The sequence below is a fragment of the Oryx dammah genome, unplaced genomic scaffold, assembly GCF_014754425.2.
Source record: "Oryx dammah isolate SB20612 unplaced genomic scaffold, SCBI_Odam_1.1 HiC_scaffold_28, whole genome shotgun sequence".
In the NCBI taxonomy this organism is placed as follows: domain Eukaryota; kingdom Metazoa; phylum Chordata; class Mammalia; order Artiodactyla; family Bovidae; genus Oryx; species Oryx dammah.
This window is the reverse complement of record NW_024070212.1, coordinates 89,398,761-89,413,992: the sequence shown is the minus strand read 5'-3', so window position 1 is coordinate 89,413,992 and position 15,232 is coordinate 89,398,761. Positions and strand designations below refer to the sequence as shown.

The 15,232-nt window shown below is 53.6% G+C and overlaps 1 protein-coding gene across 1 annotated transcript in view; it reads right to left on the bottom strand.

The window, feature by feature from the left end:
• TTC22 (tetratricopeptide repeat domain 22) overlaps positions 1 to 15,232 on the bottom strand; it is a 22,947-nt gene continuing 7,715 nt past the window's right edge. Inside the window, exons 2-7 of the mRNA XM_040231064.1 lie at positions 7,104 to 7,159; positions 6,779 to 6,894; positions 6,037 to 6,155; positions 4,432 to 4,593; positions 1,932 to 2,084; positions 1 to 1,403 (exon numbers count right to left, since the gene is read on the bottom strand). Of these exons, the coding sequence (XP_040086998.1) occupies positions 867 to 1,403; positions 1,932 to 2,084; positions 4,432 to 4,593; positions 6,037 to 6,155; positions 6,779 to 6,894; positions 7,104 to 7,159 (1,143 nt within the window). The 3' untranslated portion in view covers positions 1 to 866. The remainder of the gene's footprint in view (positions 1,404 to 1,931; positions 2,085 to 4,431; positions 4,594 to 6,036; positions 6,156 to 6,778; positions 6,895 to 7,103; positions 7,160 to 15,232) is intronic.

Here is a 15,232-nt window from a genome sequence, read left to right as displayed (position 1 = left end):
AGCAGCAGCAGCTCTTGTTAGTAGGACCATAAGAATCTAGCTTGGTGGTTTCCAGATTTGCTAACAATCAAAGCCAAAGTCTTTGACAATAAAATTCTACATCTATGATTCTATAACTTCGATTTCAAGAGTGTAAAATTCCAAGATTTCCTTCAGTGTCTGGTAGAAGGTTTGAGATTGGGCACAGGCCGCACTTCCTTGGGTGGGGCCCTTACGTTCCCCTAAGAATAGAGAAATCAAGGGAAGATTCTGCCAATGGGCCTTATTTCAGGGAGTTTGAGGGTCTTTCAGACCAAGTTGGCCAAGAATGAGACCTGCTGGAAGACTGTCAGAGGGCAGGAAAGAGCGCTGAGCAGCCAGATGTAGACTGTGGCCTTGCCCTTATCTGTGCTCTGGCAGCTGTGCCCTCTGCTCTAGCCACGACTTCTCCCACTGCCAGACCTGAGACCTACTCCAGTAGAGGGGGCCTCATAAGGATAGAGCGTGGCTCGCGGGAATCCAGTAACAGGCTCCTGGGTACTAGAGCATCTGCCAAAACGGAGGCAATTATCTTCTGTATCTCTTGGGAGACGACGCCATGTTACTTTTCTGCATATTCGCACAATTTGAGCCTTCCCATTGGCACTTCCCCACTGGCCCCTCGCGTCTGCCCCCAGCCTCCCTTGCTCTTCTGGATCAGACTCTTTTGCCTCCGTGGACACGTCCAACTGTCCTTGTGTCTCAAGGTCCCCATTCCAACTCTCGGAAGACAGTCTGATGGGCTCCACTTAGTCGCCAGCCTATGGCACAGCGAGCCGGTTTCCAGCGCCTGGACCAGGTCCAACCATCTCCTAGCGGTGGAGAGGGGCGGGGAGCCTCGGGGACCCTCAGACGGAGAACGCGCGGCGGTCCCGCAGGGAGCTCGCGCCCTCGCCCTTGCGCTCCATGGTTTCGAAGAGCAGCCGCACCAGCGCCGGCCGTCCCTGGGCCACCAACGCCCGGGCCAGCCCCAGCACCTCGTCCGTGTGTGCGCGCCATACGCGCTGCAACTCCTGCCGCAGGCGCGCCGCCGGGTACTTGTCCTGGGCGCGACGCAGCCACACGTCCACCTCGCGGCCCACCTCGCCGTCGCTGAGCTGCGCCTGGCTCCACTGCGCTAGCAGCGCCTCGAGCAGGCAGCCGAAGCCCTCGGCGTGGCTGCAGCCTGCGTCGTCCAGCTCCACGGCGCGCTTGAAGCAAGCCGCTGCGTTGGCCTCCTCACCCTTGATGCGCAGGCATTTGCCGCGCAGCAGCTGCAGCTCCGGCAGCATGGCGCCCAGCTCCGACTCGCCGGCCTTGGCCAGGAAGACCAGCGCTTGGTTCAGCGCCGCCTCGTCCACCGCCAGCAGCTCCTGCACCGCGTCCACGCCCATGTAGTAGTAGACCTGGGGTGGGGGCGGCGGCGTGAGCCTTCCTCCCCGGCTCTCTTGCTGCTCCCCCTTCATTTCATTCTGTTCTTACAATTCCATGCATTCATTCCCACCCTCCCCTCCTTCAACAATTATTCATCGTAAAGTTTGGTCTCCCTCTCCTGGAGAAGGAGACAGTGCTCTCTCTGATTCCAGCTCCAGCCCCACCAATCTTGGCCATATAACCTTGAGCCGGACCCTCTCAGGGCCGCAGTTTTCTCTCACAAAAGATAGTGTAACCTCTCCGTGATTATTCCCTGGGCACAGAAGGATACAGAATAATGGCCCATGCTTTCTGAGCCCTTAGAAAGAACTGGGCCCTGTTCTGAACGCTGTCGGTGCATCACCACCTATAACCCTCCCTGTAGCTGTAGGAGGCAAGTACTGTTACGGGCACAAGGATGCCTCCACATGCCTCTCTATGTCCTCAGTGCTCTGGCCTGACAGAGTTAACAGCTTTTGTTTAGTAAGCCATTGACTACTCAAGCCAAGAGGCTGCCTTACCTGGCCGATGTCCAGGTAGGTCTTGAGGCCTGGGCACACCTTGACTACTTCCTCGAGGTCAGCCTTGGCGCAGGCCAGGTGGTTCCTGTCAGGCATGCCCCCAAGCCCCAGCTTGCCTCGCTCCAGGTCGTGCAGGTAAGCTCTGATGTAGATCTGCCCACAGAGAGTCAGCTGAGGGAAGATGCTCCAAGCCAGGACCCCTGCCTTCCTTAGTGTCGTCAACAAAGCCTGGGTTTTTTTCCTCAACAGCAACTCAGGGAGTTTTTGTAGTGCAGTTGAAAGCCCCTGAGACTGGGACTCAGAAGTGCTAGGTCCTGGTCCTGTGCCAGCTTGGACCAGCCTCTTTCTGGGTGCTAGTTCCCCTCTCTGTGCAATGAAGGGGGTTGGATGAAGAGCCATTCATTCATTCTCTCACGCATTCATTCAACAAATATGTCCTGAGTGCCCACCACATACCAGGCCCCGTGCTAGGTACTGGAGTGCAGTCATGATAAGACAGACAAGGTCCCTGCCCTGGCAGAACTTAACATTCTAGTAGGGATGATGATCATAAACAAGTAAACGGTACCACTTCAAGTGGTGACGAGTACAATGAAAAAATAAACAGGTGATGGGATACAGCTGACTAGGGGAGGGAGTTATTTGAGATGGGATGGCAGCACCGATTTTGTGAGGGTCTGTGTAAGCAAGTAGTGTGGGAAGAATAGCAGGTGGCCCCAGCTTGCAAGCATCAAATTACAAATGATTCCGGACCCTTGCTTTCATCACCACTTCCTTCTTTTTCCCCCACATCTGTTTGGAGCATTTAGAAAATCTAGAGGTTCAGGAGAGTTAGGGAAGAGGTGGAGAAAGAGGAAGTAAGAAAAAGGGGTTGTTGTCATTGAAGGTATTAATACTTTATAGCCATCAGTAGGCTCTGGTTCTAAGATAGCTTCATAAGGTGGGGGTTGGGTGGGGGTGGGAATCTTTGGCTTTGGAGCCAGTTGAACTTGGCTGAATTCCAGCCCTTCCTCCTCTTTATTTGCATGACCTCTGTGTGCCTCATTTTCCACATCTGAAAAATCAGTACACTAAGATCTTCCTTGGAGAGTTACCGTGACAATGGAGAGAACATGTTCTAGCCAGGACCTAGCACCTGGGGGGTGCTCAGTTTATTCATTCATTCAACAGATCGTCAGGAGCCTGCTATGTGCCAGGTACTGTTCTAGAATATATAGTAGAGAGTAAAATGACAAAATTCCCTGCCCTCGTGGAGCATGCATTTTAGCTGGAGGGTGAGGGGAGAGAAATAAACATAAATCAGAAAATAGTATGTTAGGGAATGATAAATGCTAAGAAGAAAAAATAAACTAACACAGGAGGACACAATGTGTTGGTGAGAGGCTGACATTTTCAGGAGGATGGCTGCTAGCAGCTGCCTCTTCAAGCCCTTCATAAAGTGAGGGAGGAAGCCAATTGGACATTCGGGAGAAGAGCCTTCTAGGTAGAGACCCTAACTAGTAACTGCTGGCAATATGATTATGTCATCGGGACCAAGACCCAGGGAGCAGATTCACCCTCATGTCCCATGAAAGGTAATAGAGAAGGCTGTTTAGCCTGGAGCAAAGTAAACTCAGAGGTCCAGATCTCTGCCCCCAAGCAGTGCATTCTGTGGGGACTCCTAAGGGCAGATCTGAGACTAGTGTGGGGAAGCCAGAGGCAGGCAGCTCTTGGTTAAATTAGTAATCTGCGGAGCTGAATGACCATAGTGGACTGCCTTAAGAGACAGTGAGCCAGTTAAAAATATACCTAATAATAGTAATCAACCACATATGAACTCTTACTATGTGCTCAGTACTGAGTTTTACACACAGAATCTAATTTAAGCCTCATAACAACACTGTGAGGCAGGTACAATTACCTTCAGCCTGTTTATAGATGAAGAAAGTGGGGCTCGGAATTTAGGCAAGAGTGTAAGTGATGATGTGGGATTTGAACCAAGGCTAGCTGCGTTGAGAGCCAGAGCTCTGCTTCACGACATTAGATTTCCTGCAGTACACCCTCTGCCTTCTACGAGCACCTCCCATACTCCTGGCACCTGCTTCAGATGTGACCTCACTTAATCTTCTGACAATCTGTTAACATAGATGTTATGATCTATATCTTCCAGATTTGGGGATGTAGGTTTGGAGGGGTAAGTGGCTCACTTGTCCCAGGTCCCACAGCGATAAATGGAGAGGCCGGAATTCCACCCAGGTCAGTCTGACTGCCTGAGGTGCTAATCAGAGAGGAGGCTGGCAGGTAGCTGGCCAGGTCATTGTAGAAGGGATGAGCAGTGGGTGGTAAGCTCCTTCATTCTCTAACTTGATAATAGTAGAGAACACGAACTGTGAGCCTTGATGACACCTAAGCTCCCTTCTACCATGAAGGCTCCCTGACCTCTGGGCTCTGGCCACAGAGTCTTGGCCCTTGTTCTCTGATTCTCAACGGCAGAAGGAGGCAGAGCTGCAGGCTGACTCACCTTGGCCCTTGTGCAGTATGCCTGCCAGTTGAGCTCTGGATCTCGTAGGATGTCCAGGGCCATGTTGCAGGTGCCAATGGCCATGTCCTGCTTTCCGAGGAAGTGGAAGATTTTGGCTAGACGATTAAGGATGGGAAGTTGGTCCTTGGCAATCTCGATGGCCTGGGTAAGGGACAAGGGTTAGAGCAAACCATCTGTCTGGCTGTTTGCTAGAACTGGAAGGTCATCTCTCAGTAGGGCCATATCATCCCATCATATCATGGGGCCCAACACTTTGGGGTGCAACTCATTGACACTCAACTCCCAAGAGCCTAACTCACTGTCATGCTCTCTGCCATCTTCATGGACATGTCCAGTGAATCCCTCCAGACCCCAGGTCAACCCCTCTTTCTCAGACTTATCAATGTGTGCTCCCTCATTTTTCCAGGACAGGTGGGAAGAGGGGCCAGAATCAGCCTCTGCCTCCCTCAAACTCGCACAGTGTTTCTACCTGGGCTGCAGCATTGCCCCACTCCCAATCCAGTTACTGACAGCTCCTGCCTTGTGTTTGTTGCTGCCCCTGAGACAGTGAGCTCCTGCAGGGCAGGGGCCCCATCTCTCCACCTCTGTGCTCAGCACAGAGTAGGTTCCCAAGGAGGGGCAAAGGCAGTGTGTTAAATCAGACACAATTCTTGGAGCACACGTGAACTAGAGTTTATGCTCCACTCTGTTCTGAGACCTCTCACCAAGAAACTGCTCATCACCCATCAGCCAACACTGTGACCTGCCCCAGGGCATCATGCTGACTGTACAGGAGGATGAGAATCACAGGGTCCCTGTCCTCCAGGAAAATCTTAAAAAACTGAGCTCAGTGTGAAAATTGCCACCGAAACAAGGTGTCAAGGATAAGGCTTGAACAACACTTTAAAGTTTACAGTAGACAGTTTCATCCACTACCTTTGAGTTTCTCAATATCCTAAAAGGTGGACAGATCACATAATCAACATATAAGGAGGTTCAGAGATGGAAGTGACTTGTTTTAGGGTCACAGGGCCTGTGAGCAGAGCTGGCATCCACACCATGCCACACTCATTTTCTTTCCACTGTGCCATGGGGCGGCAAAGGGGAAAAGCCTGAGGGTTCAGTTCAGTTCAGTCGCTCAGTCATGTCTAACTCTTTGTGACCCCATGGACTGCAGCATGCCAGGCTTCCCTGTCCATCACCAACTCCTGGAGTTTGCTCAAACTCATGTCCATCGAGTCGGTGATGCCATCCAACCATCTCATCCTCTGTTGTCCCCTTCTCCTCCTGCCTTCAATCTTTCACAGCATCAGGGTCTTTTCCAATGAGTCAGTTCTTTGCACCAGGAGGCCAAAGCATTGGAAAATTGCAACTAGCTTGGAAGACAGGCCTGGGAAATGGGGTAGGCCAGACCAGGCATTGGGAGGGTCTGACTCACTTTGCTTTTTCGTTTGGGATGGAGAGAAAGGTTTGGAGTAAGGGCACTTCCTGAGTAGGGCGTGGAGGTGGGGAGAAACCCAGAGAAGCAGTGGGTTCCAGGGAGAGGAGGCTGGGGTGTCAGGCTTTGTCCAGGTTTGGAGGGTGATTGTAACCAGGGGCACATACCTTGCCAAAGCAGTCCAGGGGATCAGTTCCCGAAAACCCGCAGTCATGGACACCCATGGGCGTGGTGGAGAAGGTGTCCTTCCTCTCCAGCAGCATCCCCAGGTAGCACCAGGCCAGAGCTGGGGGCCAGGGGAGAGGCGTCTCAGGGAGTAGCAGGTGGGGAAGGGGAGAGCAGGCAGGGGCCAGCACCACCCAGGTGTCAGCCCTGGGAGGACAAGGTGGGGGGCAGGGGCAGAAATCACTGTGGGCCACCCAGGGAGAAAGAGAAACAAAGGAGGGCAGAGGGGATTTGCGAGTGAAGGGGGAACGATTCCAGTGCCTGTCTTGTGTTTTCTACATCCCTTAGGGGCCCTCACGGAAGGCGCCTTCTGCTGTCTGACCCCAGCTCTCCCCCAGCTCCGTAGCTCTGGTCCCTGTGTGACAGTGACCCCTCCTGACTCCAGAGGGCCTTCATTCCCCCACCACAAAACGGGGATAAGAGGCTGAAATGGGGAGAGTTCTGTCTCTCACACTCTGGGTTACAGACAGGCCTGGACACGTGCCCTTGGAGTGATGTGCAGGCACACATTCACTGGGTGACGGGTGTGAGCTCCTTGAGGGGAACAGGGAGTGGAGGGGACAGTCTGAGGGAGAGAAAAACAGAACGAGAGGTGGGGACAGTGACAAGGCTGGCAGGGCTGCTGATGTGTGCAGGGAGAGCCCAACCCCTTCCCACTGCCCCCGCCGCCCGCACGAGCCCAACCTCGGGGCTGGGGGTCCGAGGACTTGAGGACTTGCTGCAGCAGGCCCAGCGTGCGGTTGAAGGCCGGCAGCCTCTTCTGCTCCTCGCTGCCCAGCTCCAGGAATATGCCATCTAATCTGTGCCCAAGAAGGGGATGTGGCTGATCAGAACCCTCCCAGTGGTCCCCAGGTTGCCTCGAGTCCTCCCCAGGCTAGTGGCAGGGAGGGGAACTTGGAGCGCCGTTGCCACGGAGATGGGCTCAGCCATTTCCCCCCTGGGTTCCAGGCCCCACCTCCCCGCCCCACCCTGACCCTCCCCACCATCCCATCCCCAACCCCAGCCTGACCTGATGAAGAGCGTTGCCATGGTGAAGTACCAGCCCCTTTTCTCCTCCATTGGGATCTAGGGAAGCAGAGAATGGCTTGTGCTGCTGCTATTGAGGCACTGGGGACATTGTTCATAGAGTCCCATGCTTCCCCTGAACCCCAAGAAGCAGCAAGTACACTCTTGATCATAATCCTGCCTGGTTCTGCCACTGGCTGGCTGGGTGACGCTGGGGAAGTCACTTCACTTCTCTGACCACAGAGGATTTGACAAGATGTGATCTGAGTGAATGCCCCAAGCAAGGGGTCCATCACAGAGCAGGGACGGGATCCATTTCCTCCCCTCCCCTCCCCTCGGCTCCTGATCCCCCCACCACAAGGCCCATACTCCACTGGTCACCTTCTCTCTTCCCCGCCATCTACCTGCATCTCCCCTTTGGCTCCATCTCTCGACTTCCACCTTCCTGAGAAGCCCCTTTAGGCATGTGAGTGAGCTCAGCTGAAGCCCAGGAAACAGCCCCCGCCACCAAACTTGTTTCCCATTGTTATTCTTGCTAACTTTGCTGTGCATTTAGACTGACTTGGGCACCGGATAAAATATTTATGCCGTTATTTATGGGAGTAGCTGCTCCTGCCTCTGGAAGGAATTTTAATGAAAACCAATAAAACCCCCAGTGCATATCAGCAGCTCTGCCTCAGGCTCTGGCCCCTGCCTCCACATTCATCTCCTGTGGTTGATTTCCAGGCTCCATTCTGCACTCACCACCCCCCACCCCCCACGGCCTTCTCAGCTTAGGGTCCCATTATGCCTCCACCCCCCACCCTCTGTAGTTAGAACCAAGTGTTCAGTCAAGCCAGCATTTCTGGGTATCTGTGGTGTGAGGCCCTGTGTTGGGTGCTTATGGGCTGTGGCACTGAATGGGACCCACACCCTGGATGGACTCACAATCTGCCTGGGAAGACAGACGCAGGCATAAATAATAGGGCTTGAAGGAGTACCTGCCATGTGCCAGGATCTGACACCCATCATCTCAATCTCACAACCCTAAGAGGTAGGCATCACTCCCACTTTACCGAGGCACAGATTGAGGTTCAGAGAGGTAGAATGATTCGCCCAAGGTCACACAGCATGCAAGTGTCAGAGCTGGGATTTGAACCCCATTTGTTAGTCTCCAAAGCCCTTGCTCCTCTCATCACACTGGTTTACCAATAGCTATAATATGAAACAGAGTTTGATCAAGACCAAGAGGTGGATGTAGACAAATGGAGCAGGAGGGGGAGGCCATTTCCAGTCAGAAGACTCAGAAGGTCTCACAGAGGGCTCAGACGGTAAAGAATCTGCCTGCAATGCAGGAGACCCAGGTTCAGTCCCTGGGAGACTGGGAGAAGTGAATGGCAACCCACTCCGGTGTTCTTGCCTGGAGAATTCCATGGACAGAGGAGCCTGACCAGCTACAGTCCATGGGGTTGCAAAGAGTCGAACACAACTGAGTGACTAACACACACACACACACACACAGGGTGCGCTGTAAGGTGGGTCTTGAATTGGAGTGGTATTTCAGAGGGTGGGGTGAGGCACAAGGGCGTTCCAGATGGAGGCTCAGCCTGGACACGTGTGGGCAGTTGAGGAGCATGGAGCACGGTGAGTAAGGATGGAGGCAGGGGGTAGCTAATGCTGGCAAGTTAGGCTGTGGCTGTTCTGGGCTGGCCCGTTCCGAGGAACAGAGGAAGGGGGCCCTGTGAGTAGATCCCAGTGAGCGGTGTGACTGCCCATAGGAGAGAGGTGTGAGCCCAGGGCCAAGCCAGGTCTGGTGGGAAAGCCAGACTAAGACACAGTGAGCAGAAGGAATACAGGGGCTGTGGGAGGAGGTTTCCCACATGATCCAGGGGGACCCCCAAGGCTTCCAGAGGAGGGCGTGCTGGAGCAGAGTTCTTCGGGACAAGTAGGGACCACCAAGGTGGATACAGCAAGAGAGGACATCAGATGGAGGGCACATTGTGCGACAGCTCAGAGATGAGTGAGCAGGCGTGTCAGGGGCTGCATGCAGCCTAGAGTGACCAGCACCCCAGTCATAAGGGGCGAAGGGAGGAGCCAGCAGGAGCACATCAGGAGGGGCCCCTGAATGCCAGGCTCAGAACCTGGAAGTCATCTGCAAGGCAAAGGGGAGCCATAGCAAAGGTTTGAGCTGGGAGTACGAGGATCCCATGTGTTTTTACATCCACATCACCTTGGAGAGTTACCCTGTTACTTAGGTGGGAATATGTGTATGGGGGCTTTGGCTGGGAACAGCGCTGTCTGGAAGGGAGAGCGGCAGGTCTAAGGATTAAGGGGCATCCATGAGAGCTCAGTGGAGAACACTGACCAAAGCAAAAAGCTGGGATGGGCTGCCGGATAACCTTAACGTGCTATACCTACATAGGACCTGGGCCATGGGAAGGGAACTCGGGTTCATAGGCCAAGCTGGCCAAGGACCTTGACACAAGGTCAGCACCTGTCCACATGAAGGACCAAAGCACGTGTGCTTCAGGCTCCCTGGCTGCCTGTGGGTATGATCCCATGACCTCTGGTTTCATGCCCACTTTGAGGCTGGCTAGGTCGAGTCATGGTGGGGAGACAGATCTTGCTCCCCTTTTCAGGCTCCTGACAAGGAAACATGACCATAGAGACAGCCGTTGTACTAGACAAGGAGAGGGCTGCAGTGCCCAGAGCAGAGGCTCGGTGGCTAACAGGCCTGGCCACAAGGGTGGCCCTGGGTGGACGTGTTACCCCTTAGAGGCTATAACCTTATCTGCAAAAGGGCACTGTGGGGCAGTGCCCAACCTTCCACAAATATCCATCAACATCTGCCCCCTTTCTCCTGGTTTAGGTTGGAGACGTGCAGGGTTAGGAGTGTCTGGGAGGCTGCTTTGCCCTCTTTCCGTTCTAGCTGGGGCGTTGAGGTCTCAGGCTCTGGCATACAGGGTCATCCTGCCTTACCCCACTTTCTAGCAGCAGCCCCCCACCACTGTGCTCCTAGGGCTTCAGATGCCCGCAGGGTCCACAGGTTCCCAAGGTGGAAGAGCAATGTGCTGTTCTCAGGCTCTGCCTGGGCCACAGCCACCCCCTTGTTTGGTATTCACGATACAAGAAATTAAGTGATGTGTCCAAATCACACAGTACATGACAGAGTTGGGACATACACTCATGCCTTCATAGTTCTAGCCCCAACGCTTGTCAACAGCACTCGGCTGTTTTAATCAATCCCGTTACTATATCCCTGAGACCACTGAGACCACAAAGGTGAAGCAGCTTGCTCAGGGTGACACACTGGTTACTATCAAGACTTGAAACCCAGTGGTTTCACCACTATTCTGATAGTCTTGAATAAGTTAAGCCCGGTTATCGTCTGCACTAAGTAAGCAATACTACCATCTAGTGGCAGAGTGCCTGAATTGCCGGGGCAACTCCTGAATGTTAACTCTCTTCCCTTCTGCGGCTGCTGCTAAGTCGCTTCAGTCGTGTCCGACACTGTGTGACCCCATAGACGGCAGTTCACTAGGCTCCCCCGTCCCTGGGATTCTCCATGCAAGAACACTGGAGTGGCTTGCCATTTCCCTCTTCCCTTCTACTTGAAGACTAAAACTGTGATTTTCAGAGAAGTAGCTAGCTGAGTGACATCTGTCTGATAAATTTCAAATGGAGCCCCTCCTCAGATCCCACTCAAGGTACCATTTGCAGGAGGGCTTATAGGGTTGCAAATTAGAAGTGGAGTTAATGGTATAAACAGGCCTGGCTTGAGGCCTCCCTGTGCTTGGGTTCCAACCTTCCATCCCTAGTAGAGAGAGACCATTCACTCTGCTGTGCAATTCTAGTCCTAAAATGAGCTGTCTCTTTAAAAATCCTTCTGGTTGTAACTGAAGCAGCAGCTGAAGCTGTTACCAGGGGCAACCTGGCAAGCCGTGGTGCGTTAAATTAAATTAAACAGGCCTCTGACTGCCCCCTCCCCTCCTGAAGAAGGGAGGGGGTGTTCTTCCTCTCTCCTGGAGAATGAAGTGGCTGTGAAACCTCTGATAGCTGCAAGGAATTCACTTCCAGAGTTGATGGCTCCCAGAGGCAATATATTTGGAGACAGCCCCCTGGAAAGGGGCTGACAGGACCTCTGCCAGGAGAAGAATGTTGACTGAGGGCCGCCCGGGGTGAGCTGGGGCAGGACACCCCATCCTTTCTGTTGTTCTTTCTCATCAGGACCCCATGAGCTGGGGGCTCCAAGGTCTACGAGAGGGTGCTGGCCAGTGGGAGAGTCTGCCCAGGCTTCAAGCTGGATGGGGTCAAGTTTGGTGGCTGCTCCGTGGCAGACCTGTGGGAGGGGATGCAGCAGGGCCCAGGCTCCAGCGCTGCCCTTCAGTAGCTGGGTAGATCCTGGTACTAACTGAGGGTGAGAGTGAGGCACAGGCAACGGTTCTCAGGACAGTTCCCAGCTCCTCTGAGGCCCTCACCAATATTTCCCTCACTTTAGAGATGGGCTCACAGAGGCGGATTCTTCTGATATTTCATGCCAGGTCTCCCTCTTCAAGTTCATGTTGTTACCCCCGACACCTTGCTGCAACTCTGTGTGGTGCTTACCATTTACAAAGTGCACTCATTGCAGAAGCCACGTGATCCTCAGAAAGCCCTGTGTGGAATGTTAAGTGGGTCATCATCACCCGGTTGGGTGGGAACACTGAGGTGAGATGATGTCCTCAAAGACACATGACTAGTGTGACAGCCTGGACTGAAACCTGGAAATTCTGGGGTTTTTGCTATATGAATAAAAGTGCATTTTATTGAGCACTTACTATAAGTGCTTATTATAAATGAGGCACATAATTTACATGGGTTATCAAGAGGGTAAGGACTACAATTATCCTGATTTTACAGAAGAGGCACCTGTGGCTCTAAGTGGCCCTGCTAGACGGTGGCAGAGCTGGGAACCCAGCAGCTTAGCCCCAGAGTCCCCGCACCTAACTAACCCAGATGAGTGGTTCTCAAAGCGGGGACTTGTGACAGTAGTATCAGCATCCCCTGGGAACTTGATGGAAACACTGCACGGGCCTCTCTCACTGTGGAGAGCCGAGTGAAAACGGCAGGCCAGTGCATCTCTTTTTAACACAGCAAAGGATCAGCAGTTGTGATCTAGGGAAGCCTGAAGATCCACGCTGCCACAGCTGGGTGGGTAATCTACAAAGGTGGGTGATCTAGCAGAACCTATAGTGAATATCAGGGTTAGGATGAGACCCTACAGAGCAGGTGTGTGCTAACTTGGCAGATATAAGGATGGGTCTCAGATGGCTAGTTCATTTACTTCAAAAGGTGACCCCCAAAGAAGGAAATGTTGGGCTCAGCTGGTAAAGAATCCGCCTGCAATGCAGGAGATCTGGGTTCGATCCCTGGGTTGAGAAAATCCCCTGGAGAAGAGAAAGGCTACCCACTTCAGTATTCTGGCCTGGAGAATTCTATGGACTATATAGTCCATGGGGTTGCAGAGTTGGACACTACTGAGCGACTTTCACTTTAGCTATTTTAGGGGATTTCAGCAGAAGCTCTCTTGATATACCAGTGGCTTATTAATCTACTTGTGTCTGCAGAGGCTCTGTGTGTGTGCGTGTGTGCTCAGTTCTTTGTGACCCCATTGATTCTGAAGGAAAATGTCTGCCTTGCAGTTCAAACTTTGCCCCTGAGGACTTTGTAATCTGTGTTTCAGAGTCAGTTCCTGAGAGCTGACTAATTCTCTTTCAGGGGAGGGGCAATGAGGAGGAAGGAGAATGAATATTTCTCGACCGTCGACTGTCCGCTGGTACTTCCGTGCACTGTGGCCCTGAGCCTGCACAGCAGACTGAGAAGGTGGAACACATCCTCCTCCTTTTACTGGTAAGGAGAGAGACCAAGAGAAGAGCTGCCCAGCCAGCCCCACAGGCCAGGGGGAAAGGACCAGGATTCAAGTTCAGATCTGCCTCCCTCCAGCGCCCCTGTTCTTTCCACCTCATCACACCGACCCTGTGGAGGCTGATGCTGCAGAAATAAAAGTCACCAGGTGGAAGGCCTCAGAAATAAGCTCTTCCTGCTCAACTGGAATGTCCTCAGTGATGACACAGAGCAAGCCTCTGGGCTTTGCACGTGGAGCCCCACCCCACCCCACCTGGCTCCCATGGGGGCCTGCCCCAGAAAGGCAGGGCAGGTGAGGTTCCTACTCACCCAGCTCCTGCCTCAGTGGGGGTAAACAGAGGGATGGGATGGGAGTCGCCCCCCACTGCCTCTACCTCCCCCAGGGTTCCTGGAAAGCCCACTGGCCCAGCCTGGGCCTCAGTTTCCACATCTACACGTGGGGATGACCCACTGGTCTTGCCTCTCACAAGTGTGTGGGTGAGAGTGGTCCAGCGTGACTGGGCAGAGGGGGCTGGGGGCTGGGTGCTGAGCCACAGAGGTGAGTTAACTGTTCAGCCCTGACTGGGCTCCCTGTCATGGTCTTCATGGATTTTAAGATCAGAGCAGATGGACGGCAGCTCCCCATTGTCACCCCCTTTCTGGTCCTAGACCCAGAGCCATTTCTCTAGTCCATGGTCCTAGAGAAAAGGGGCTCTGTCTCGTCCCGGGTCCAAACCCAACTCCGGCACTGGGTGGATCTGACGAAGTCTCCTGCCCTCCGTGGTAATAACAGTGATGCCTGCATTTTCTCAGCTCCTCCCATGGGTCTGGGCTGTGTGCGCCCTTAACACACTCTGTCTTTCCTCCTATAAAGAAGGCAATAGGGTCAGAAGATGCTAAAGGCAGCTTTGGCTCTGGGGTCCTGTATCAATGAAGAGGGGAGAACCAGTTCTCCAGATTGCCAGAAATAGAGGGAATGAAGCCAGCAGCAAAGTCGGAAAGTGCTGTTACGGCACCGAGGCCATCAGAAGGCTGGGACCAGAGCCTCGGGAAAACTGTCCCTCAGCCAGGGCTTTATGTTGGAGAGACCTGAGTCCATTTCCAGCCAGCCACTTATGACTGTGTGCCCTTGAGCAAGTTGCTACACATCCTGGAGCCTTGGTTTGCTCATCTGTAGAATGGGGTTAATAACAGTTCTGATTCCCCAGCATTTCTAGGAGGTTCAAGTGAGATAATCTGTGAAAAGCACAGGAGTGCACAGTCTCTAGCTCATTGTCTAGGGTCAGTCATCCAGCTCCATTTCTAGCAGAACCAAATCAGATCACTCAGATTTGTGGAGCCATGAATGTATGTATACGTGTGTGTGTGTGTGCACGTGCACGTGTGCCTGTGCATGTGTGTTTGCAAGCACCGTGGGAGGAGAAACCCTGCCTATGACCTCAAAAGTTGGAGATCAACTCTGAAGTCCTCAAAAGCACAATTCCTGACGTTCCCCAAGCTGTGGTTTCCTCCCCCTCTGTGTGTTTATGTGTTTTCTTCTGCCAGGAGGTTTGTTTCTTCCCCCACCTTTTGCTCTCAAAGCCCTTCCTGTCCCTGAAATCAGCTCGGCCACCACTTCAGTCCAGTGACGGAGGAGGACTTTCCTACCTCGCACAGCCACTCAGGCAGGGCTAAGCCAGGAACCCAAATCCTGACTCCTGGCTCCCAGTGGGGTCTTCTCCCAATTTCATTGTTCTTTTCCCAAAGCTGGCTCTGGGCAGAGTTGAGGGCGAGCTCAGGGGCAGGAGGAAGTCTGAGGAGACAGAGAGGAAGGTGGGTGGTCACTTAGAAGGAGTCTTGGCTGCCCCATCAGGGGTTGAGGATGAGCAGGCCACATCCACCCAGGCTTGCTGGGGCTGGCCTTCCCTCTGTGACCCCGTTGCCTCCTCCCGCACCCCCCACCAGGCTGGTACCGCTGTCTCCATTTCACAGAGGGAGACATGGACACTCGGAGAGGTTGCACAGCCGGCCTGGGCCACTCAGGGTGTCCTGCAGCTTGCAGACTCCCACACCAACGCTCTGAGTGCGGGGTCCCAGCAGTGCCTCTGTGTGCACAGTGAGCCCAGTCGCCAGGGTCTCGGGCACCTGCATTGCTGCAGGGGGGATGACTGGGGGAGTGGGAAGGGAGGCTGGGGGAGACAGGGGTGTGGGAGCAGAAATCCATCGAGAGGGCAGCTCCTTGAGCAGTTCCCTGGTCCTGGCCTCCCTGATGGTGGCAGAGGGGTGTGTATG